A 16,985-nucleotide genomic window follows, 5' to 3' on the forward strand; every position below is an offset into this window, starting at 1 on the left:
GGAGATAAAATGGTTGGAACCGCAGGAGTGTTGCGATTTAGGGGGAGATAAAATGGTTGGAACCGCAGGAGTGTTGCGGTTTAGGGACTGGTCATGGACATGTCCGCTCGGAGCATGGCCTTTAACACCATGTCCATGAATCTTGGCAGACATGATCCGTCAGCCCTAAACTGTATCCATCTTCACGCCAGGCACATGTGCCGGCCGTACCGTATATCGTATCGTTCGGCTTTTAGGCAGCCCGGACGATTCTGAGTCATGGAAGCGGGGCTAAGACTTGTTCACATTGCAGAAGGTTTGTCTAAGAGGTGACTAACTACTCAATCTACGTCACAACCCTTGGGGGGATGGCGCAGTGGTAGTGCGCCTGGTTGCTTCTGCTAGCTTGCTCGCAGAGGTTGAAGGTTCGAATCCTTCTCCCCTCACCGCTATAATAATTCTATTATTCTAGCTTTACCAAAAAACATCGAACGGCTCCTTTCGAAACCTGGAAAGTTTTTCACCAATACCCCGCACGCTTAACGCTAGCCGCCGCCGTACAACCGAGCCACAAAGTACCGCCGAGACGAAAATATGCCGCAACTGCCGCTATATACAACAAACGTTCAAGGTCCCATGACTTTTTCCCCTACGAGGTTTTTTTCAGTCTTAGGAGCACGGGGTTATTATAGCAAAGGGATTGGTCACAAAGGTGGAGATAAACGGGTGTCTATTACAAGGTCTCTCTCTCTTTCCTGTATAGAAGCAAAAAACCCAAACCCCCATAGTCAAACTCGACCAAAGAAACGAAATCCTACGGGTATAGAGGGAAAAAACTAGTCAAACGGCCCTAGGCCACCGTCCTACATAGTCTCTGACTGAAAAAGGACGTTAATGGATACTACTACTACTACGTCACAACCCTTGTGTTCTTTATCCTCCGTGAAGCGTGGAAACGAACATGATATGATCGTCCTTTTGCACTTGGTACTTGTCTTCGCCTTCTAGCTCCCAGTCTGCTTCGTTGATGAGGACCAGTATTCCTGGCCGCCTGATGTGCCTGTCAGCACATATGCATGTCTAGAGGTGGGCGCCTTACACCGTGTCGTCTAGAACAAATAGTTCTTTTCTTGGGTCCTTCATGATATGATCGCAGAGATATCTGACGAGAAAGGCGACCGTAGCTGGCTCACCAGATTCGTCCTTGGTGGGTAGAGAAAGGTTGTACTTTTTCTGGTTGGCGAAGAGAATCTCTAGGCCCCCGCTGTGAAGATTCAGCGAAATATCCCAATTATACATACCAAGAACATGTACCTAAACTCGATCGTTATTGGAATGGTAGCATCGTCTGACATGTCGAATAGTGTGTCGACTGCAATCAACCGGTCGATGGTGGATGATGCTCGTTTGGGTGAGGCCTGGTTGCGCCATGACGAAGGGTCTACTTCCGCAGCTAAGCGAGACTATGGGTGTTTCTCGAAATACCTTGAGCCACCTGGATCTGGTTGGCTTGGTGGCCAAGAACATCAACTCCTATAGTAATTTGTTAGTAAATCGATGCAGCCACGCTTTCTAACACCCACAACGTATTTGAAGTTCATTGTTTGCTGCGATCGCCTCTACTGACTCGCGTTTTTGGTGTTGCAATTTTCTCGAGCCCATCTCATCGCGATGCCAGGCACCGGCCACCGCTTGCAGCCCGCTGTTCTCCAGGCTATCCTCGACCGAATTGCTGCCTGCGAAAGTGATCGAGCCATCTCTAGAGCTACAGGTGCGAGCCGTAACACAGTAGCAAAGCTGAGGTTGAGCTTAGAGTTTTGGGGCGTGCCTTATCCGCCGCGCTGCGTTCGACTTGGGCGGCCATCTATACTCCGGCAAGCTCAGCGCGAAGGCCTTCAGGCATACCTCAATGGCTCACCGGGCGCATACATGGATGAGATGAGGGACTTCTTGTACGACGAGTACGACGTTAGGATAAGCCTTGCGAGCGTTTACCGAGAGCTAGAGAAGATGAGATGGTCTCGCAAGCTTGCAACAAAGCGGGCAAAGGAGCAGAGTGAGCCACTCCGCCGCCTCTATCTTGCCAGGATGGCGCAACACTATAAGGCGGAGCAGATCGTTGCGTTGGACGAGAGCGCCTGCAATGAGCGTACGGGCGACCGCAAGTATGGCTGGTCTCCAATCGGGGAGCCGGTGGAGCTATCACACAGCTTCAGGCGATCAGAACGGTGGTCGCTGCTGCCAGCCATGACGATAGATGGCTACATAAGCTATAAGATCTTTCAAGGCGCGATTACATCTGAGATCCTAGAAGACTTCTTAGAGTTTCAAGTGCTGCCGTTCTGCAATCCTCACCCAGGGCCAGCCTCAGTAATCGTGCTTGATAACGCCTCCATCCATCGATCAGAGCGTGTACGGGTGCTTTGCCAAAGTGCTGGAGTACTCCTTGAGTATCTGCCGCCATACTCACCAGATTTCAACCCCATCGAGAAGAGCTTTAAGCAGCTCAAGGGGTGGATGAAAAGGAATTCAGCGCAAGCGGAGAACTTCATTGACTTTGGGGTCTTTCTTGAGTATGCAGCGCAGCTGGTGTGCTGTAATATTAACTGCAGAAGCTGGTTCCATAGGTGTGGCTATCCCTATTAATTGTGCTTTTAAATGGATGCCACAGTACGTTTCTATAGGTAGATGATACCATACAAATGCGAACGATTACACCTTAATGCGCAACCCACAAAAGCGATTTAATAATTCTAAAAAAATAAGAGCTATTTCTATACATATAGAACTATCTTAGGAAGTTAACCTGTTATAATCGCATAACGTTGTAGTGTTGTACATAGGGCTATCCAAATAGACTATTGTTGCAGCGCATTTGAAACGCCTGAAAAACCTCAACACTATAGCGGGCACGGGCCGCTGTCACCAAAAACGCTCAGGCCACTAAGCTTCAAGCATTCTCGCCATCATCCTCCACAACACTGCTAGACGGTTCAACCACCAATTTCTTGCGCCCAATCTCTTCTCTTTTCTTACAACGTTCGACTCGTCTCCAGTTACGATCTGTGAGACCCTGGTACCCAGCTTGCCATTCTTTTGCAGTGTTTTGTAGCGTGAAAAACCAGCCAGGAGGCTGCTTGAAATGCTGCGTCCACAACTTCAAGATATCACCAGATGGCTGCATCAAGAGGTTGATATCCATAGCTCCGTCAATAACAAGAGTCTTATAAAGCTCGTTAATGTCCTCTCCAACTGTAGGAAATTTTAACTTAAGGTAGTTAAAGAAATTACTAGTATGCTCGTTAATCTCCTGCTCATGATCATATCGGATAGGCGCCCACTGAGATGCACTAGATACCTCAGCTCTTGTTATCGTTGGTGCAGCTGCCTGCAAGTTAGACTCCTGTTGAGGTTGCCTGTTCATCCGCTCAAGCTGTCCAACGATGAGCAGTTTTGTTAAGCTTTTGATATCATCGTCGCCATCTCCAGCCGCCCGCAACTTGCGCGTTTTCTCATGCACCCGCAGGTCCTTTGCTCTCAAAATTGCAAGCCGTACATCATCAGATGGCTCATCGTACGTTGCCCTTCTCGCTGTAATTGCTCTTGCCCACATGGAGATAATGTTGCCGTTGACAAAGAGGTGATCTTCGAAGCGCGCTGGCTGCCTCGCTGTTGGCGCCATCCAGCAGCAATAAGGATAGTTCTCGCAATGGGTATCTGTACAGCGCCATCTATCCCGGATAGCAATAGCATGCCCGCTACCTGCTTGTTCAGCTGCTATTACACCAGCAAGCCCCTCCTCTTGAATCACCGTTGCGGTGCGTCGACGAGGACCGTCGACAACCGTTGGCAACGGCTGCTGCTCCCCTGGAATTTCAGCCAAGATGAGCTCGAAATCGACGTTTACTGGCTCGCTGACATAGTTATCAACCTCTACAACAAGGCGCTGAAAGCTATTCCACGTTGCATCAACACCTCGCCGCAATCGCTTTATCGCGCGCTCGCGTTTGGCCTGCTTAGCTGGGTAAACAACAGTGCAAACAGATGAGATCTTCGCTCTTTTTGGCCGTAATTCTGCAACAACGTCATCTACCCACTGCCATAGGTCGTCGAAATGCAGCGAGTACAGCCGTACGCCGTGCTCGCTATCGGCAGCTTCAGGAATAAAGTGTTTCTCCATATCACCACCAAGGCAAGCCCTCCACCTAACGCGCAGTACAGGATTAACCTCATCCTCTAGCGCTTGCGATGAGCGAGGCAGCCATGGAGTGCCTTCTTGACGTCGGTACGCTGGCTCTCCCTCATCCTCAACACTACCGGCAGCGCCCTTAGCAGCGATCTCATCCTCATCCTCAGGCAGCGGATCGCCATCTCCATCCTCGAAAGTATCCTCATCCTCGCCAACGATATCTTCAGCTTGCGCGGAGGCAGCTGTTTGGGTGGCTTGCAGCTCAGGCTCGGACAACGGGCTTTGACGGCGCGGCGGGGCAGTCGCTGGAGGCGACGGCAGCGCCTCACGGCGGACACGTTTAGGCGTTAAATGGGTAGGATTTTGTCTAGTTGCTGGCGCTCTACGCTTCTGGGAGGACGGGTTAACGCCTTGATCGAATGGCTGCTTCGGCTTACGCTGGCGCTTGGGCGGCATCCCAACAGCAGCTAGATTGAGCTCGCAACAAGCTCCACACAAACAAAACGCTATACACGAACGATTTAGAGTACAGGACTAGCTTCATGGGCTTCTGGAGGTGGGAAACGGCTGCTGCATTAATTTACTAACAAATTACTATGGGAGTTGATGTTCTTGGGCACCAAGCTAACCAGATCCAGGCGGCTCAAGGTATTTCGAAAACCACAAATAAGTCAGCGCAAAGAAATCCTGAGGCGGGATGGATGACTAGATGCAGTATGCGCGCATGAACAACACCTCCAACTAAAAATGAATGTAACCTCTGAATTCATCTCCATAGGTGGCAACAGGAACCCTGCGGCTGCTGACTGGGACGAGGCCGGCCTGCAACTGTTGGCTTTTGGTGCAGACAATTGCGTTGCGCTCTGGGATCCCCAGGTGAGTTTTGGTCGGCCAATGACATATCTTTTCACTCATCCAAGAATAGAATACACAACTTCGTGGGGTTCAGGCCATCTTGAACGGACATACAAAGGCTGTTAATGCGGTCAAGTTTTTTCCTACACAGTCGCCGCATGTTTCCGTTTTACTCAGTGGGGCAGCCGACAACACCATTCGCATATGGCGAGGTCGACGGGAGGAAAGGTTCGAGTGTGTGAAGACTATATCTGAACACTCACAACCTGTGACGCGAGTGGCTGTACTTTCAGGATCAGACATTTTCGCCACCGGATCTAGCGATGGAACAGTAAAAATCTGGAAACTCATCCACGATGCTGACTTTGCCTCGATTGATGCCGAACTCGTACAGACGATTGTTCTTTCGCCTAAGTACTTTCCTCTGAATCTGGCACTTGCGAAACTAGACGAGGTATCTACTGTTCTAGCTGTCGCGGGTACTCGAAGCACAATTCAGATCTTTGTGTCTCAAGATTCTCAGTTTCAGCTATCGGCAACCCTCACTGGTCACGAAGGATGGATCCGCGCTCTTGCTTTCACCAGAGAAACATTGGATGCCGACAGTGACCTGCTGCTAGCATCTGCTAGTCAAGACAAGTACATTCGTCTTTGGCGACTCCATCGAGGCGATGAACTCCCCGCTGCCAGCGGAGCCCTCAACGACCCAGCTCTAGGAGGCCTAGGCAAATCGTTATCGAACAAGGCACATTGGATCAGCTCGGCTACATCCAAGTACTCCATCACTTTCGAAGCACTGCTCCTGGGACACGAAGATTGGATCTACCAGGCCGCATGGCGACATCGCGACGGGAAACTACAGCTCCTCACGACTTCCGAAGACAACTCCCTTGCGATATGGGAATCTGATCCCAACTCCGGCGTGTGGGTATGTATCACACGACTGGGCGAGATTAGTGCGCAAAAGGGGTCTACAAGTGCCACGGGTAGCGCAGGAGGATTCTGGATAGGGTTATGGTCACCAAATGGCAACACGGTAGTATCACTAGGTCGCACGGGTAGCTGGCGTAAATGGGCATACTCCGCGACCGAAGACATGTGGACACAACAAGTAGCCATCACGGGTCACGTAAGAGAAGTCAAAGGAGTATCCTGGTCCAGAGACGGCGCATACCTCCTTACCACCAGCTCCGACCAAACCTCGCGACTCTTCTCGCAGTGGAAACGAGACGACGACTCCTCTGGCCAAAACACATCCTGGCATGAGTTCTCCCGCCCCCAAATCCACGGCTACGACCTCAACTGCATCGACGCAATTTCAAATACGCAATTCATATCCGGCGCAGACGAAAAGCTCCTCCGCGTCTTCGACGAACCAAAAGGTGTGGCGGAAATGCTGCAGAAACTCTGCGCTATCAAGACCAACTCTTCCACCACTGCCAACCTCCCCGACGCAGCAAACATCCCCGTCCTAGGTCTCTCCAACAAAGCCATCCAAGCCATCCCCGACGCCGACGCCGCTGCAGCACTCGAAAACGGCGATAACCCAGACAACAACGACGACGACGACGGTAACGCCCACGACCCCAGCAGCACAATCCTCAAATCCACCCTCGACTTCGCCCACCCCCCCTTCGAAGACCACCTAGCCCGCCACCTCCTCTGGCCCGAGACGGAAAAACTCTACGGCCACGGCTACGAAATCTCCGCCGTAGCTGTAAGTAACAACGGCGCTCTCGTCGCCACGGCCTGCCGCGCTAGTTCACTCGACCACGCTGTTATACGGCTGTACGACACGACGGACTGGCTTGAAGTGAAACCCGCACTAAAGGCGCATTCGCTTACCGTCACCGCGCTGGCGTTCTCACCTGATGATGCGTTTTTGTTGAGTGTGGGAAGGGATAGACAGTGGGTTGTTTGGGAGAAGGAGAAGAGTCCCGCTGAGCAGACGGGGTTGTACAACCTCAAGCATTCCAACCCAAAGGGGCATTCGAGGATGATTCTCGGTGCAGCGTGGACGCCCTTGGCGACACCAACGTTTCTAACATCCGGCCGCGATAAAAAGGTGCAGATATGGCAGATTGGTGACGGTACCGACGGCATGGTGGTGGAGATGAAGGGTAGTGTTTCTACCACTGCGGCTGTGACGGCTGTTGCTTGTAGTAATATTGTCACGGACGACGGGAAGATTCTTTTTGCGTACGGCCTAGAAAACGGGGAGGTTGGGCTTGTGAAAGCGAAGGTGGAGGCGCTGGATCAGGTGGAGGTTTTTACGGTCGAGCAGGAGGTGGCGCCCGCGAAGACGGTGAATCAGATTGTTTGGAGGCCGGGAGGAATGGGGGAGGGGGAAAGGGTGAAGCGGCAGTTTGCGGTTGCTAGTGATGATTCTTCTGTGAGGGTTTATGGTGTTGTGGATGGGTGAGGTGTTGGCCATGGGGGATAGGTAGACTGTGGAGTTGTAAGGGTGTAGATTGGACTTGAAGAAAACTATCCGTAGACTCATTTGAACCACTTCGCCAAAATCAGGCTCCATTTATGTGAGATTAATTTGAATCCCACGATTTGATCAAGCAAACATTAGGTGTAAAGGGGGTATATAGCAAACATGAACTCGCCATCACAAAAGCCACCCTACTCTCCTTCATGCATACCGCATTCCACCACTCTTCTCATTACCCATTCCCACAGCACCAACACCAGCCCCCTCCATCCCCGGATGCCTCATCGCCACAGGCATCTGATACTGCCCAGACATCATACCCATTTGCGGCTGTTGACCTCCAAACTGCTGGCCCCCAAACTGCTGCTGCTGCTGCATCATACCCCCACCCTGCTGCACATATACCGCCTGCCCCCTCCCAGCCCCCGGCGGCGGCACAACCGCCCCATTCTCAATCATCTTCTGCACGATCCCGGCCGCCAGCTTCTCCGCATCCCTGCCCACCCTCCCCCTCCTCCTCTGATGCGTATCCACACACGCCCAAACAAACAGTGCAAAATGCAGCACGAGGCCGAAAAACTGACACACGACGCCCGTAAGCAGCACATTAGCGCGCGTGGGTTTCTCCGCCCAAAGCCTATTCACATACGCGTCTTGCTGTTCGCAGTTGGCGAAATGCAGGTCGGTGTAGAGGCTTTGTGAACCGGTGCAGTCGCGCGGTGCGGTGATGTAACTGGTGTCTTGCTGCCAGACCCATGTATTGTTAGCTGCGAGGACGTAGTCGCCTCCACCGTTCGATCCAGAACTGTAATCATACATCCACCCGTCCGGCCCGCCGTAAACACCCCAATCGAGCGTCGACCGCAGGGCCAACAGCGCAAACATGGCAGTGATGATAAAGGACAGCCAGAGGATGAGGTCGATGGCGACGCGTAGGCCGGGATGCACGGGGCGTTTGCACAAGAGGAAGACGAGGATACACGTCAAGACCCAGAGTATGGACACACTCCAGGTTATCAAGCTGGGGAAGATGGACCAGTAGGATTCGCTGCTGTAGTAGGAGTCAAGCGGGCGGGTCGTTATTATCCAGGTGAAGCAGCCGATGCCGATGATGCTGGTTATGAGGAGGATGGCTTGGAGGCCGAGTTTAAACTTCCAGTTTCGGTCGCTGGCGTTGAGGTGGTCGTTGTAGGTGAGGCGTTCTTCGGTTGTGGTGGCTTGTGGGGCTGTCGCATTTGGTGCCGGCATTGTCGCTGTAGTGGGAGCACCTGGCGCAGGGTTGGTAGCGTCGTGAGGTGTAGGATAGGTCTGATTATTCGCAGTTGCTGGTCGTGAAAAAGATCGAGGTGCAGCACCCGACATAGGCGCAAGAGGAGACGCTGCAGTCTCGTCGATTACCTGTGGCACAGCTGGGGCCTTTGATGCAGACATTATTAAGGATTAAGTAACAAGTAAACGAGTGTAGGCTTGTAGCGAGTGCATGCGTAATCACAACAGACAGAAATGAAGCATTTAGAAGAAAGGAAAGGAAAGAGCAGGCAACAGTGGACAAAACTCGCGTCGTGGCGTCCAGACCAGACCGTGCCGCGCTGGCTGGTTGCCTGATTTCCAGTCGCATTGAATTCTTAATTTAGCCTCACGATGCAGCGGAAAATCTGTTTAGCCGGGAGAAGCGATGCAGGAACGTCTCTAGTGCGCCGTTATGATGAGCTTAATCAGGCATCGCTTGCTTTTTCGTCATGTCGTGGTGCTTTCAGACGACAGCGCTTTCTTCAGCAGGTGGCCTGCAAAAGTGGTCCCAGCATCGCTTATCAAATGACTCATCGTCTCGTATACGTTCATCGAAAAAGCGATGAATCAGGTGTTCATGGTAAATGGAGATGTGACATGGTATTCTCCATTAGTTACGGATTATCAAGCACAGCTATCGCATCTGGTATTCATCCAAAGCCATACCCTTTGCGATCTTCTTAATCAGCGCCTTCTTGAGAAACTGCTCGCGGGCAAGACTCCTGGTTTGCTATGCTTGTGTTAACCTACAGTAACATTCAAATGTTCGGACGACAACTTACTTTCACAAAAACGTCTGTACTAATCCGCCCCTTATCCAAGGCTCGTCCCAGGACAAACAGCGCATCTGATATACCTCTCTCCTCCGCAGCAAGCGTGTATAGCTGCCCTCCAACCACGGTAGGTGCTACTAGCACGTCATCCACATCGGGTGCCTTTCTCCTCCTGGCATCCTCCATGACTCGATCAGCCTCGATCATAGCACCTTTCAACACTTGCTCATTAGAAGCAAGCGCCGCGTCAAGCTGCTGCAGTTCGCCCAATTCGGCCTGTAATCTGGAGTATGCGTTCTGTAGAGCTGCTTGTTGCGCACGGAGTGGTGCCACTGCAGCCGTGTTAGATGCCACTGTTTGTTGAATCTGTGATACAAGCGTTTGGCTTAGGGCTTGGAGAAGTGCATCCTTTTCAGGGTTCGGTGGTACAGGAGGCACAGGCAATGGGATCTGGTTTTCTGATTGAGACGGCAAGGTAACTTCAAGCGAGTCATCGAGAAGGTCGACTGGAGGCTTTGGGGCTGGTGGTGCTTGCTGTTGTGGATATTGTTGATATTGAGGATGTTGCTGTGGTGGGTAGCCTTGAGGCGGCTGCTGGTATTGCTGGTGTGGTGGTGGAGGACCGCCGTATTGTTGTTGTTGTTGTTGGGGAACTGGTGGCCCTTGGTGCTGTTGGACATGTTGAAATCCAGGTGGTTGTGGGGGAGCTGACTTCTGGAATCCCGCTCGGTGACCATCGGCCACTATAGGACTTACAGGGCTGCCAAGGTCGACAGTCTGTTGGGGGTATCCTTGTGCTTGTGGGTGTTGATGCCTTGACACTGGTGTCGCTGGGCTTATGTCGTAGCTCCCTTGGCGAGACGGCGCATACTGTTGACCTAGCGGCAGCTCCTGCCATGTATTTCTCTGGAGATGATGAAATGGTTGTGGCTGTGGAATATGCGGCGGTAGCGGAGGCGGTTGCGAATACCTGTCATGAGGCGGTTGCGGTGTATGTTGGCTCTGTTCATGGGGTTTCGGCGGCTTCGGCGGGGGAGCTGGCGGTTGGCCTGGATGCGCTGGTGAGGGGGATGCGCCAGAGGCACTATGTACTGAACGTCGCCATTCCTCGGGCGGTGGAGGTACTGGTGGGGGTGCTTGTTGCGCAGGCGTGTTATATTGCGGCTGCTGTTGTCTCGATCGCACCGGCGGTTCCTTTGAAAAGACACCCCGTAATACTGCCAGGAAGTCGAAGAGTGTAGACTTGTCCCAGTACTTTGCCCATTGCGCCAAGTATGGATGGTAGACTCGGCCATCGGTGCTCACATGCTGACCCGGCCTCAATACCATGTCATGCGACGGCGTCACATATACCATTGGCGGTTCTCGAGGGTAGTCATGAGGCACCCATATCGCTACCGGGAAGCCGTACGTCGCGCCACGGAACGTGACAGGTAGTGTGCCTGTGAGGAGGAGCAGGAGAGCCGAGGCGCCGTTTTCGTATGCTGATATGGTGAGTATGTGCCCTCATAATGCGAACATGTGGTCGTACTGTAAAGCTCCGTCTTCGGGCTGAGTGAAGCATGCGCGGAGAGCGTTTCGGCAGCGTCATGGTAGGTGCGATTTACATCAAGGTATTCCTGCTATGACATTAGCGCATGAAAGTGGTGACCAAGATGGAGGTTATTACGGCGAGGAGAACGCTGTATAGCCAATTGAGAACCTTATCAGGAACGGCCTGTGACATCGCAATGTGAAGGTGGGGGATGAAGCTCCGACACGCTTCGAAGCTAGCACCACCACCCCCTCAACACCTTGGCAGAAGGCGCAAACCGTCATGTTAGTTCAACTGTTATTACTCAAGGAATTATCGTCACCATATTATGCGCGGATCGTGTACCTGGTGTCATCATTTCACGTCAATTCAGTCACACCCAACTCTTGGCTAAAGCATGCATTATCAAAATCTTATTTTTTGCTCATAACTATTCATTCGTAGAGCTGTCATATATAATACAATGAATGGTAGTCGTGTTTCTCATAGCCGCTGCAATGAACGTGGGCAAAAGTTTGCCAAAAAGGTACGCCGTCATAATATACAAGTTCCATCAGGGGTATCAAATCAACTGCACTCAATGCTGACTCCACTCAATCGTGTTCAAGTCAACACCCTCTTGCACGAGCTCCCAGAGCGGGCTGAGCTCTCGCAGGAACGTCACTCGCTCCTTGACGGCCTTGAGTACGTAGTCGATCTCGGAGTCTGTGGTGAAGCGACCGATACCGAAGCGGATACTGCTGTGTGCACTCTCGTCACTGCTGCCAAGCGCTCGGAGGACATAGCTGGGTTCGAGCGACGCCGATGTGCAAGCGCTGCCAGAGGAGAGGGCGATATCCTTGAGCGCCATGAGAAGCGACTCACCCTCGACGTAGGCAAAGGATACGTTCACACATCCAGGGTAGTGCCGTTCTCGATCGCCGTTCAACGTGGTGTGTTCGAGCGACAAGAGGCCTTCAAGCAGACGGTTTGAGAGCGCGGAAATGCGCTTGGTGTCATACTAGGTATTGTCAGTGCTGTTCAAGCCAAACAATCATGTAACCAAGATGCTATAACAAAATCTCATAACCCCTGCACATTTGTCAACATGGCGCGTCGACAGCCAAAGGCCGCCTAACACTCTGAAAGCCATGCATGTATAGAGCAAATAATCATCGTGAGCTGGAAGAAGAATGAGCTTGTACGTACCTCCATCTCCTCTTTGCATATCCGTGCAGCCTCTCCCATGCCGATGGCGAGAGGAGGTGCTAGCGTGCCACTACGAAGTCCTCGCTCTTGACCACCACCGCTGATGATGGGGTCGAGTCTGACCCTAGGCCTACGTCGTACGTAACATGCGCCGATGCCCTTTGGTCCGTAGATCTTGTGGCCGGATATCGACATCAAGTCGACGTTCATCTTGTTGACATCGATAGGGATCTTGCCGACAGCCTGCGCCGCATCAGTGTGGAAGAAGATCTTCTTCGATCGGCAGAGAGCTCCAATCTCCTCGACAGGCTGCACGACACCAATCTCATTGTTGACGGTCATGATGCTGACAATGGCAGTGTCTGGGCGCATGGCGGCCTCGAGCTGTGCCATGTCGATGAGGCCGTTGTTTCCTACTGGCAGGTAAGTGACGGAGAAGCCCTCATCTTGCAAATGTCTACAGCTGTCAAGTACACACTTGTGCTCGGTCTGTGCGGTGATGATGTGCTTCTTCTTGCCTCCACGTCCGAAGAAGCGTGCTACACCCTTGATACTCATGTTGTTGCTCTCGGTGGCCCCGCTGGTGAAGATGATCTCCTTTGGGTCTGCACCGATGAGGTTGGCAATGTGTTCGCGAGCATCTTCTACGGCCTTGTCGGTTTCCCACCCATAGGCGTGGGTTCGCGAATGGGGGTTGCCGTACATGCCGGTCATGAAAGGCATCATCTTGTCTACTACACGCGGGTCCATGGGCGTCGTAGCTTGCATGTCTAGGTAGATGGGGCGAGAGCCCTGGTCCATGACAGTGGCTTGCTTGAGTATGCCTGAAGCTGTCAGCATAGCTGAACGAGGGGGGCGAAAAACAAATCTTACCTGCAGTGGGACTCAGCATCGCCTCTGCGCCCATGCCGGTTGTTGGCATGGTTGCATCCTCTACTGCCTTTTCGCCAGTCTGCTTGAGAAAGGATTTTTGGTCTTTTCTGATGGCCTGATCCATAGCTGTGTCGACCGTCGCCATCGACGGCTTCGACTCAGAGACATAGTGGCGGCGGACATTAGAGAGACGAGCAAACGCAGACGATGGATATCGGCGAGAGGCAATGCGCAGGGCCTGCCTCACGACTGTGGGTGCAATACTCGACATGGTTGTGATGAGAAGGAAGTGTAAGAAGAGAGAAAATCACTTCGCCCCCTCCCGAGGTCTGAAAGCTTGAGGTCAGAGCTTTTAGTGCGCGCAGCGTCGCTGACTAACGAAGTGTGTGGTGCGCCTCATCATGTATGTTGTCAGCATCGCTCTTTGTTTGCAACTTGGGCACTTTTGCAATCGTAGTCGATTCGGATGCAGCGGGAAATCTCTGATTGACGGCCTGATTCCATCTTCACGGCGGACCGCGCCATTTTTTCACGGGTCGTGACCAGAATCGTCGTCGTCCGTCTCGGGCATTCACTTCTGACTTGGCGAGCCGGAGATCCGGCCGTGGCGCAGTTCCTACAAAGACGTCATCCTCGAACCCTAGCCACCATCACACGCATTGGAACCCACGTCTTTAGGCGCCTGCTTCTGGCGAACCTGCACAATTCCACTCCTCATCCCCCCTTAATTCTAACTGCGCATCAATTCCCCAGCAGCCTCTAAACCGCGAACATCATCACCCCACCATGAGTTGGAAAGGCCTAACAAAGAGCGTCACTCGGGTATGGCAGCCATCCTTGTGCGCCGCCTTGGGCCTCAAGACTTGACTGACAGGATGGACAGGCGCCGCAGACGTTCAAGGCAAAGTTCAACCTCGTGCGTCTGCCACAGACTCCCTACGACCTGTCGCGCACCATGCGCCTGGTTCCGACCGTGTGCAACCTTTGCTAATATAGGCCATGCGCAGGGCGAAATCACAAAGGACCCCATCTACATTGACGCCGAGCGACGCTTCCAAGAGTTGGAAAAGGAGACGAAGAAGTTGCATGATGAATCCAAGAAGTATGCGCCCATTCCGACATGCCTGTAGGTAGCACTCAGCTCACATGTGACAGATACTTTGAAGCCATAAATGGTGCGTAGACCTGATGCTCTCGCTCAAAGCCCCGCCTAACAAATCTGCCAGGCATGCTCAACCACCAGATGGAGTTTTCCAAAGCAATCGCCGAAATCTACAAGCCCATCTCCGGACGAATGTCGGACCCCGATTCCTTCCACGACGAGGGCAATACCGCAGGCATAGAAGCATGCGAGCAATACGAGTCGGTCGTCAAGGAGCTACAGGAAACACTCAAGCCCGAACTGGAGATGATAGAGTCGCGGGTTATTCGCCCGGCAGACGAACTACTAGTCATTATCAAGGCCGTACGGAAGATTGCTGCGAAGCGCGACCACAAGCAACTCGACTACGATAGGCATCGGGCTGCATACAAGAAGTTGGAAGAGAAAAAGGACAAGACACTCAAGGATGAAAAGGCAATGTACAAGGCCGAAAACGATGTAGAACAGGCGACTCAAGATTACAACTACTTCAACGATCTACTGAAGGACGAGTTACCCAAGCTGTTCACTTTGGAAAGAGAGTTCATCAAGCCGCTTTTCCAATCCTTCTACTACATGCAGCTGAACGTCTTCTACACGCTACACGAGCGTATGCAACGGCTCGATATTGGCTACTTTGACCTAACGCTCGACATCGAGGCCGCCTACCAGAAGAAGCGCGGAGACACGCAGGAGGAGGCAGAGAAGATATCCATTGTCAAGTTCAAGACAACCGGCGGGGCCCGTGTAGCAGGCGCACGCCCAGGCCAGTCAAAGTACGCCGTAAAAGCGCTCGAAGCAAAGGGCGGCAAGACTTCATTATCAGAAGAAACAGAAACTCCACCACCACCATACAGTCCAGGCCCCACTGGAGGACCGGTCGGAGATGTCAAATCACCCGCGCTGTCAGGAGGTTCATGGGGCTCCGTCGCCAAAGCCAAGGGTGCTGCGCCGCCGCCACCAAAACCAAAGCCCTCGCGTCTAAGCGGTGTACCCGCACACGAAACCGTCACGGCGCTCTACGATTACGAAGCACAAGCAGAAGGCGACTTGAGTTTCCTTACCGGCGATGTCATCGAGATTATCTCAAGAACACAAAATGACAACGAGTGGTGGATCGGCAAGGTTAGGGGGAAGCAAGGACAATTCCCAGGTGTGTATCTACATGTCCCTTGTGTATATATATTATACTAACGAACACCAAAAGGAAACTACGTCAAGCTGAACCAATAGTCGACGCTCAGCCTGTCATATCCCACACCGCGACTCCGTGGCCGCACCTGCTGAACTGAAAGCGTATACTTGTTGCTTCTTCCACTTTCCAGCAACGGGAATCTGTGAAGCAGAGAAGTTTCCGCACACCAGTACTTCCCCGCGGGTCTCAACGTCGCTGGAAAGCTTTTCTACGCTAGATTCGAGCTTGCTTGTCTTGCAGCGCTTTTGTTAGCTTATGCATTTTTTGTTCAGATTAAATCTTCAAATTCTAACATTTATTTAATTTCATGTTACCCTTGATTTCTCGTGCGTGCGTGCGTGCGTGCGTGTCGAATTATATCGTGTTGTTTAAACGCTGCTGTGCTTGTCGTGTACCCCGTGTTTGGTGAGCGGATGTGCAGGGTAGGGAGGGTTCGTTCGGCTTGGGGCGAGGGGTTGGGTTTGGGTTTGCATGTATGTATTGGGGGTAGATGGAGGTTATCATGATGGTATTGCTGACATGGCGTGATCGACTATAAGTTTTGGTGAGGATGCATATTTGGTTTAGTGGTGAAAATATGGGCTTGTCGGTTGTATGAAGGTCTTGTAGGCTAGGGATTCTCTTCGATCGCAAATTTGCTGCGTCGATGTATTGATTTGAGGACTTTTAGATGCTATACTTCTGGGGAGGTGCCTCAGGTTGATGGCCTTGCAAGTGGTGCGTTCTAGTTGAGGATTGTATAGGCTTTAGTTTTGTCATTTCTTGTGATACGCACGGTTTTTTTCTATTCATGCTCGTATCTATCTACCTGCGCAGCTTGAAGTTGTCTAGAGTTCTAGAGGAGTTTTGTAGTTTTGAACATATAGCAGTCTAGGCTGAATTAGACCGAGTAACTATTGTGGTGTAGTAGCTTGTCACGTGTTCGGCGTTAGGTAATCGGCGCTAGGGTTGAGTATTTTAGGACGACTCCGCGTAGAGGAGCTCGACAGTTATCGTACACCATTCTTAATACTACCGTTTATTGTTCGGATACCTTCTTGTTCTCTACTCTCTACCGATTGCGGGTCGGCAGCCTCTCTTCTGACTATTGAGGCTATCCCTCTACCACACTATTAGTAGCAGTAATTCTTTAGTCATAGTTTTCATAATTGTATATATGAGTGATAGCGATGCTTTGCAACGGATTTTAACAACGCAGTTTTGTTGTAACAACAATGTAATTAAGCAGTTAAGGTACTATCCCTGTACCTTGTACTCAGTAAAATGCAGTATTCACTCAGTGAATGGTCATAATTTTCATAAAATCAAGCAATTGGTTGCTCAATTACTCTACTTGAAGTTGGCGCAAGTCGAGTAAGAGAAGGCTATATAGATCACTAAACAGGTTGATACCCCCAAAATGCGGTATACCGATCCCCTTTTTAGACCTCGAGCGTTCCTCCATCATGTCGCCACGTCCCGACACCACTCCTCCACACAGGCCCTAGAATAACTATCGATTTCCGACCAGTGTGTGCCACGAAATCTA

The 16,985-nt window shown here is 51.8% G+C and overlaps 8 protein-coding genes across 8 annotated transcripts; 3 read left to right on the plus strand and 5 right to left on the minus strand.

Annotated features, from left to right (window-relative positions):
- Positions 1-912: 912 nt before the first annotated feature.
- PtrM4_087110 (URM1, Ubiquitin protein) lies at positions 913-1,580 on the minus strand (the record flags this gene model as incomplete). Its single annotated transcript, XM_001940029.2, has 5 exons — positions 913-1,030; positions 1,079-1,243; positions 1,294-1,442; positions 1,465-1,512; positions 1,563-1,580. The coding sequence occupies 5 exons, from the start codon at positions 1,578-1,580 to the stop codon at positions 913-915; spliced, it is 498 nt and encodes a 165-aa protein (XP_001940064.2).
- Positions 1,581-1,650: 70 nt separating this feature from the next.
- PtrM4_087120 (DDE-3 multi-domain protein) lies at positions 1,651-2,625 on the plus strand (the record flags this gene model as incomplete). Its single annotated transcript, XM_066106748.1, has 1 exon — positions 1,651-2,625. The coding sequence occupies one exon, from the start codon at positions 1,651-1,653 to the stop codon at positions 2,623-2,625; it is 975 nt and encodes a 324-aa protein (XP_065963686.1).
- A 304-nt stretch (positions 2,626-2,929) lies between these two features.
- PtrM4_087130 (uncharacterized protein) lies at positions 2,930-4,624 on the minus strand (the record flags this gene model as incomplete). The annotated part of the gene is made up of 2 exons (XM_066106749.1): positions 2,930-4,306; positions 4,385-4,624. 2 exons carry the CDS (start codon positions 4,622-4,624, stop codon positions 2,930-2,932), a joined length of 1,617 nt encoding a protein of 538 aa, XP_065963687.1.
- Positions 4,625-7,019: 2,395 nt separating this feature from the next.
- On the plus strand, positions 7,020-7,445 carry PtrM4_087140 (uncharacterized protein; the record flags this gene model as incomplete). The annotated part of the gene is made up of 1 exon (XM_001940027.2): positions 7,020-7,445. The coding sequence occupies one exon, from the start codon at positions 7,020-7,022 to the stop codon at positions 7,443-7,445; it is 426 nt and encodes a 141-aa protein (XP_001940062.2).
- A 219-nt stretch (positions 7,446-7,664) lies between these two features.
- Positions 7,665-8,894, minus strand: PtrM4_087150 (Atrophin-1 multi-domain protein; the record flags this gene model as incomplete). The annotated part of the gene is made up of 1 exon (XM_001940026.1): positions 7,665-8,894. The coding sequence occupies one exon, from the start codon at positions 8,892-8,894 to the stop codon at positions 7,665-7,667; it is 1,230 nt and encodes a 409-aa protein (XP_001940061.1).
- A 493-nt stretch (positions 8,895-9,387) lies between these two features.
- PtrM4_087160 (ZipA, Cell division protein) lies at positions 9,388-11,252 on the minus strand (the record flags this gene model as incomplete). The annotated part of the gene is made up of 4 exons (XM_066106750.1): positions 9,388-9,483; positions 9,536-11,010; positions 11,058-11,145; positions 11,196-11,252. The coding sequence occupies 4 exons, from the start codon at positions 11,250-11,252 to the stop codon at positions 9,388-9,390; spliced, it is 1,716 nt and encodes a 571-aa protein (XP_065963688.1).
- Positions 11,253-11,637: 385 nt separating this feature from the next.
- PtrM4_087170 (NifS, Cysteine sulfinate desulfinase-cysteine desulfurase) lies at positions 11,638-13,392 on the minus strand (the record flags this gene model as incomplete). Its single annotated transcript, XM_066106751.1, has 3 exons — positions 11,638-12,060; positions 12,249-13,072; positions 13,122-13,392. The coding sequence occupies 3 exons, from the start codon at positions 13,390-13,392 to the stop codon at positions 11,638-11,640; spliced, it is 1,518 nt and encodes a 505-aa protein (XP_065963689.1).
- Positions 13,393-13,907: 515 nt separating this feature from the next.
- PtrM4_087180 (BAR multi-domain protein) lies at positions 13,908-15,495 on the plus strand (the record flags this gene model as incomplete). Its single annotated transcript, XM_001940023.2, has 6 exons — positions 13,908-13,943; positions 14,005-14,037; positions 14,129-14,223; positions 14,277-14,296; positions 14,348-15,415; positions 15,470-15,495. 6 exons carry the CDS (start codon positions 13,908-13,910, stop codon positions 15,493-15,495), a joined length of 1,278 nt encoding a protein of 425 aa, XP_001940058.1.
- Positions 15,496-16,985: the final 1,490 nt, after the last annotated feature.

Source organism: Pyrenophora tritici-repentis, chromosome 3, assembly GCF_003171515.1.
Source record: "Pyrenophora tritici-repentis strain M4 chromosome 3, whole genome shotgun sequence".
Lineage (NCBI taxonomy): Eukaryota > Fungi > Ascomycota > Dothideomycetes > Pleosporales > Pleosporaceae > Pyrenophora > Pyrenophora tritici-repentis.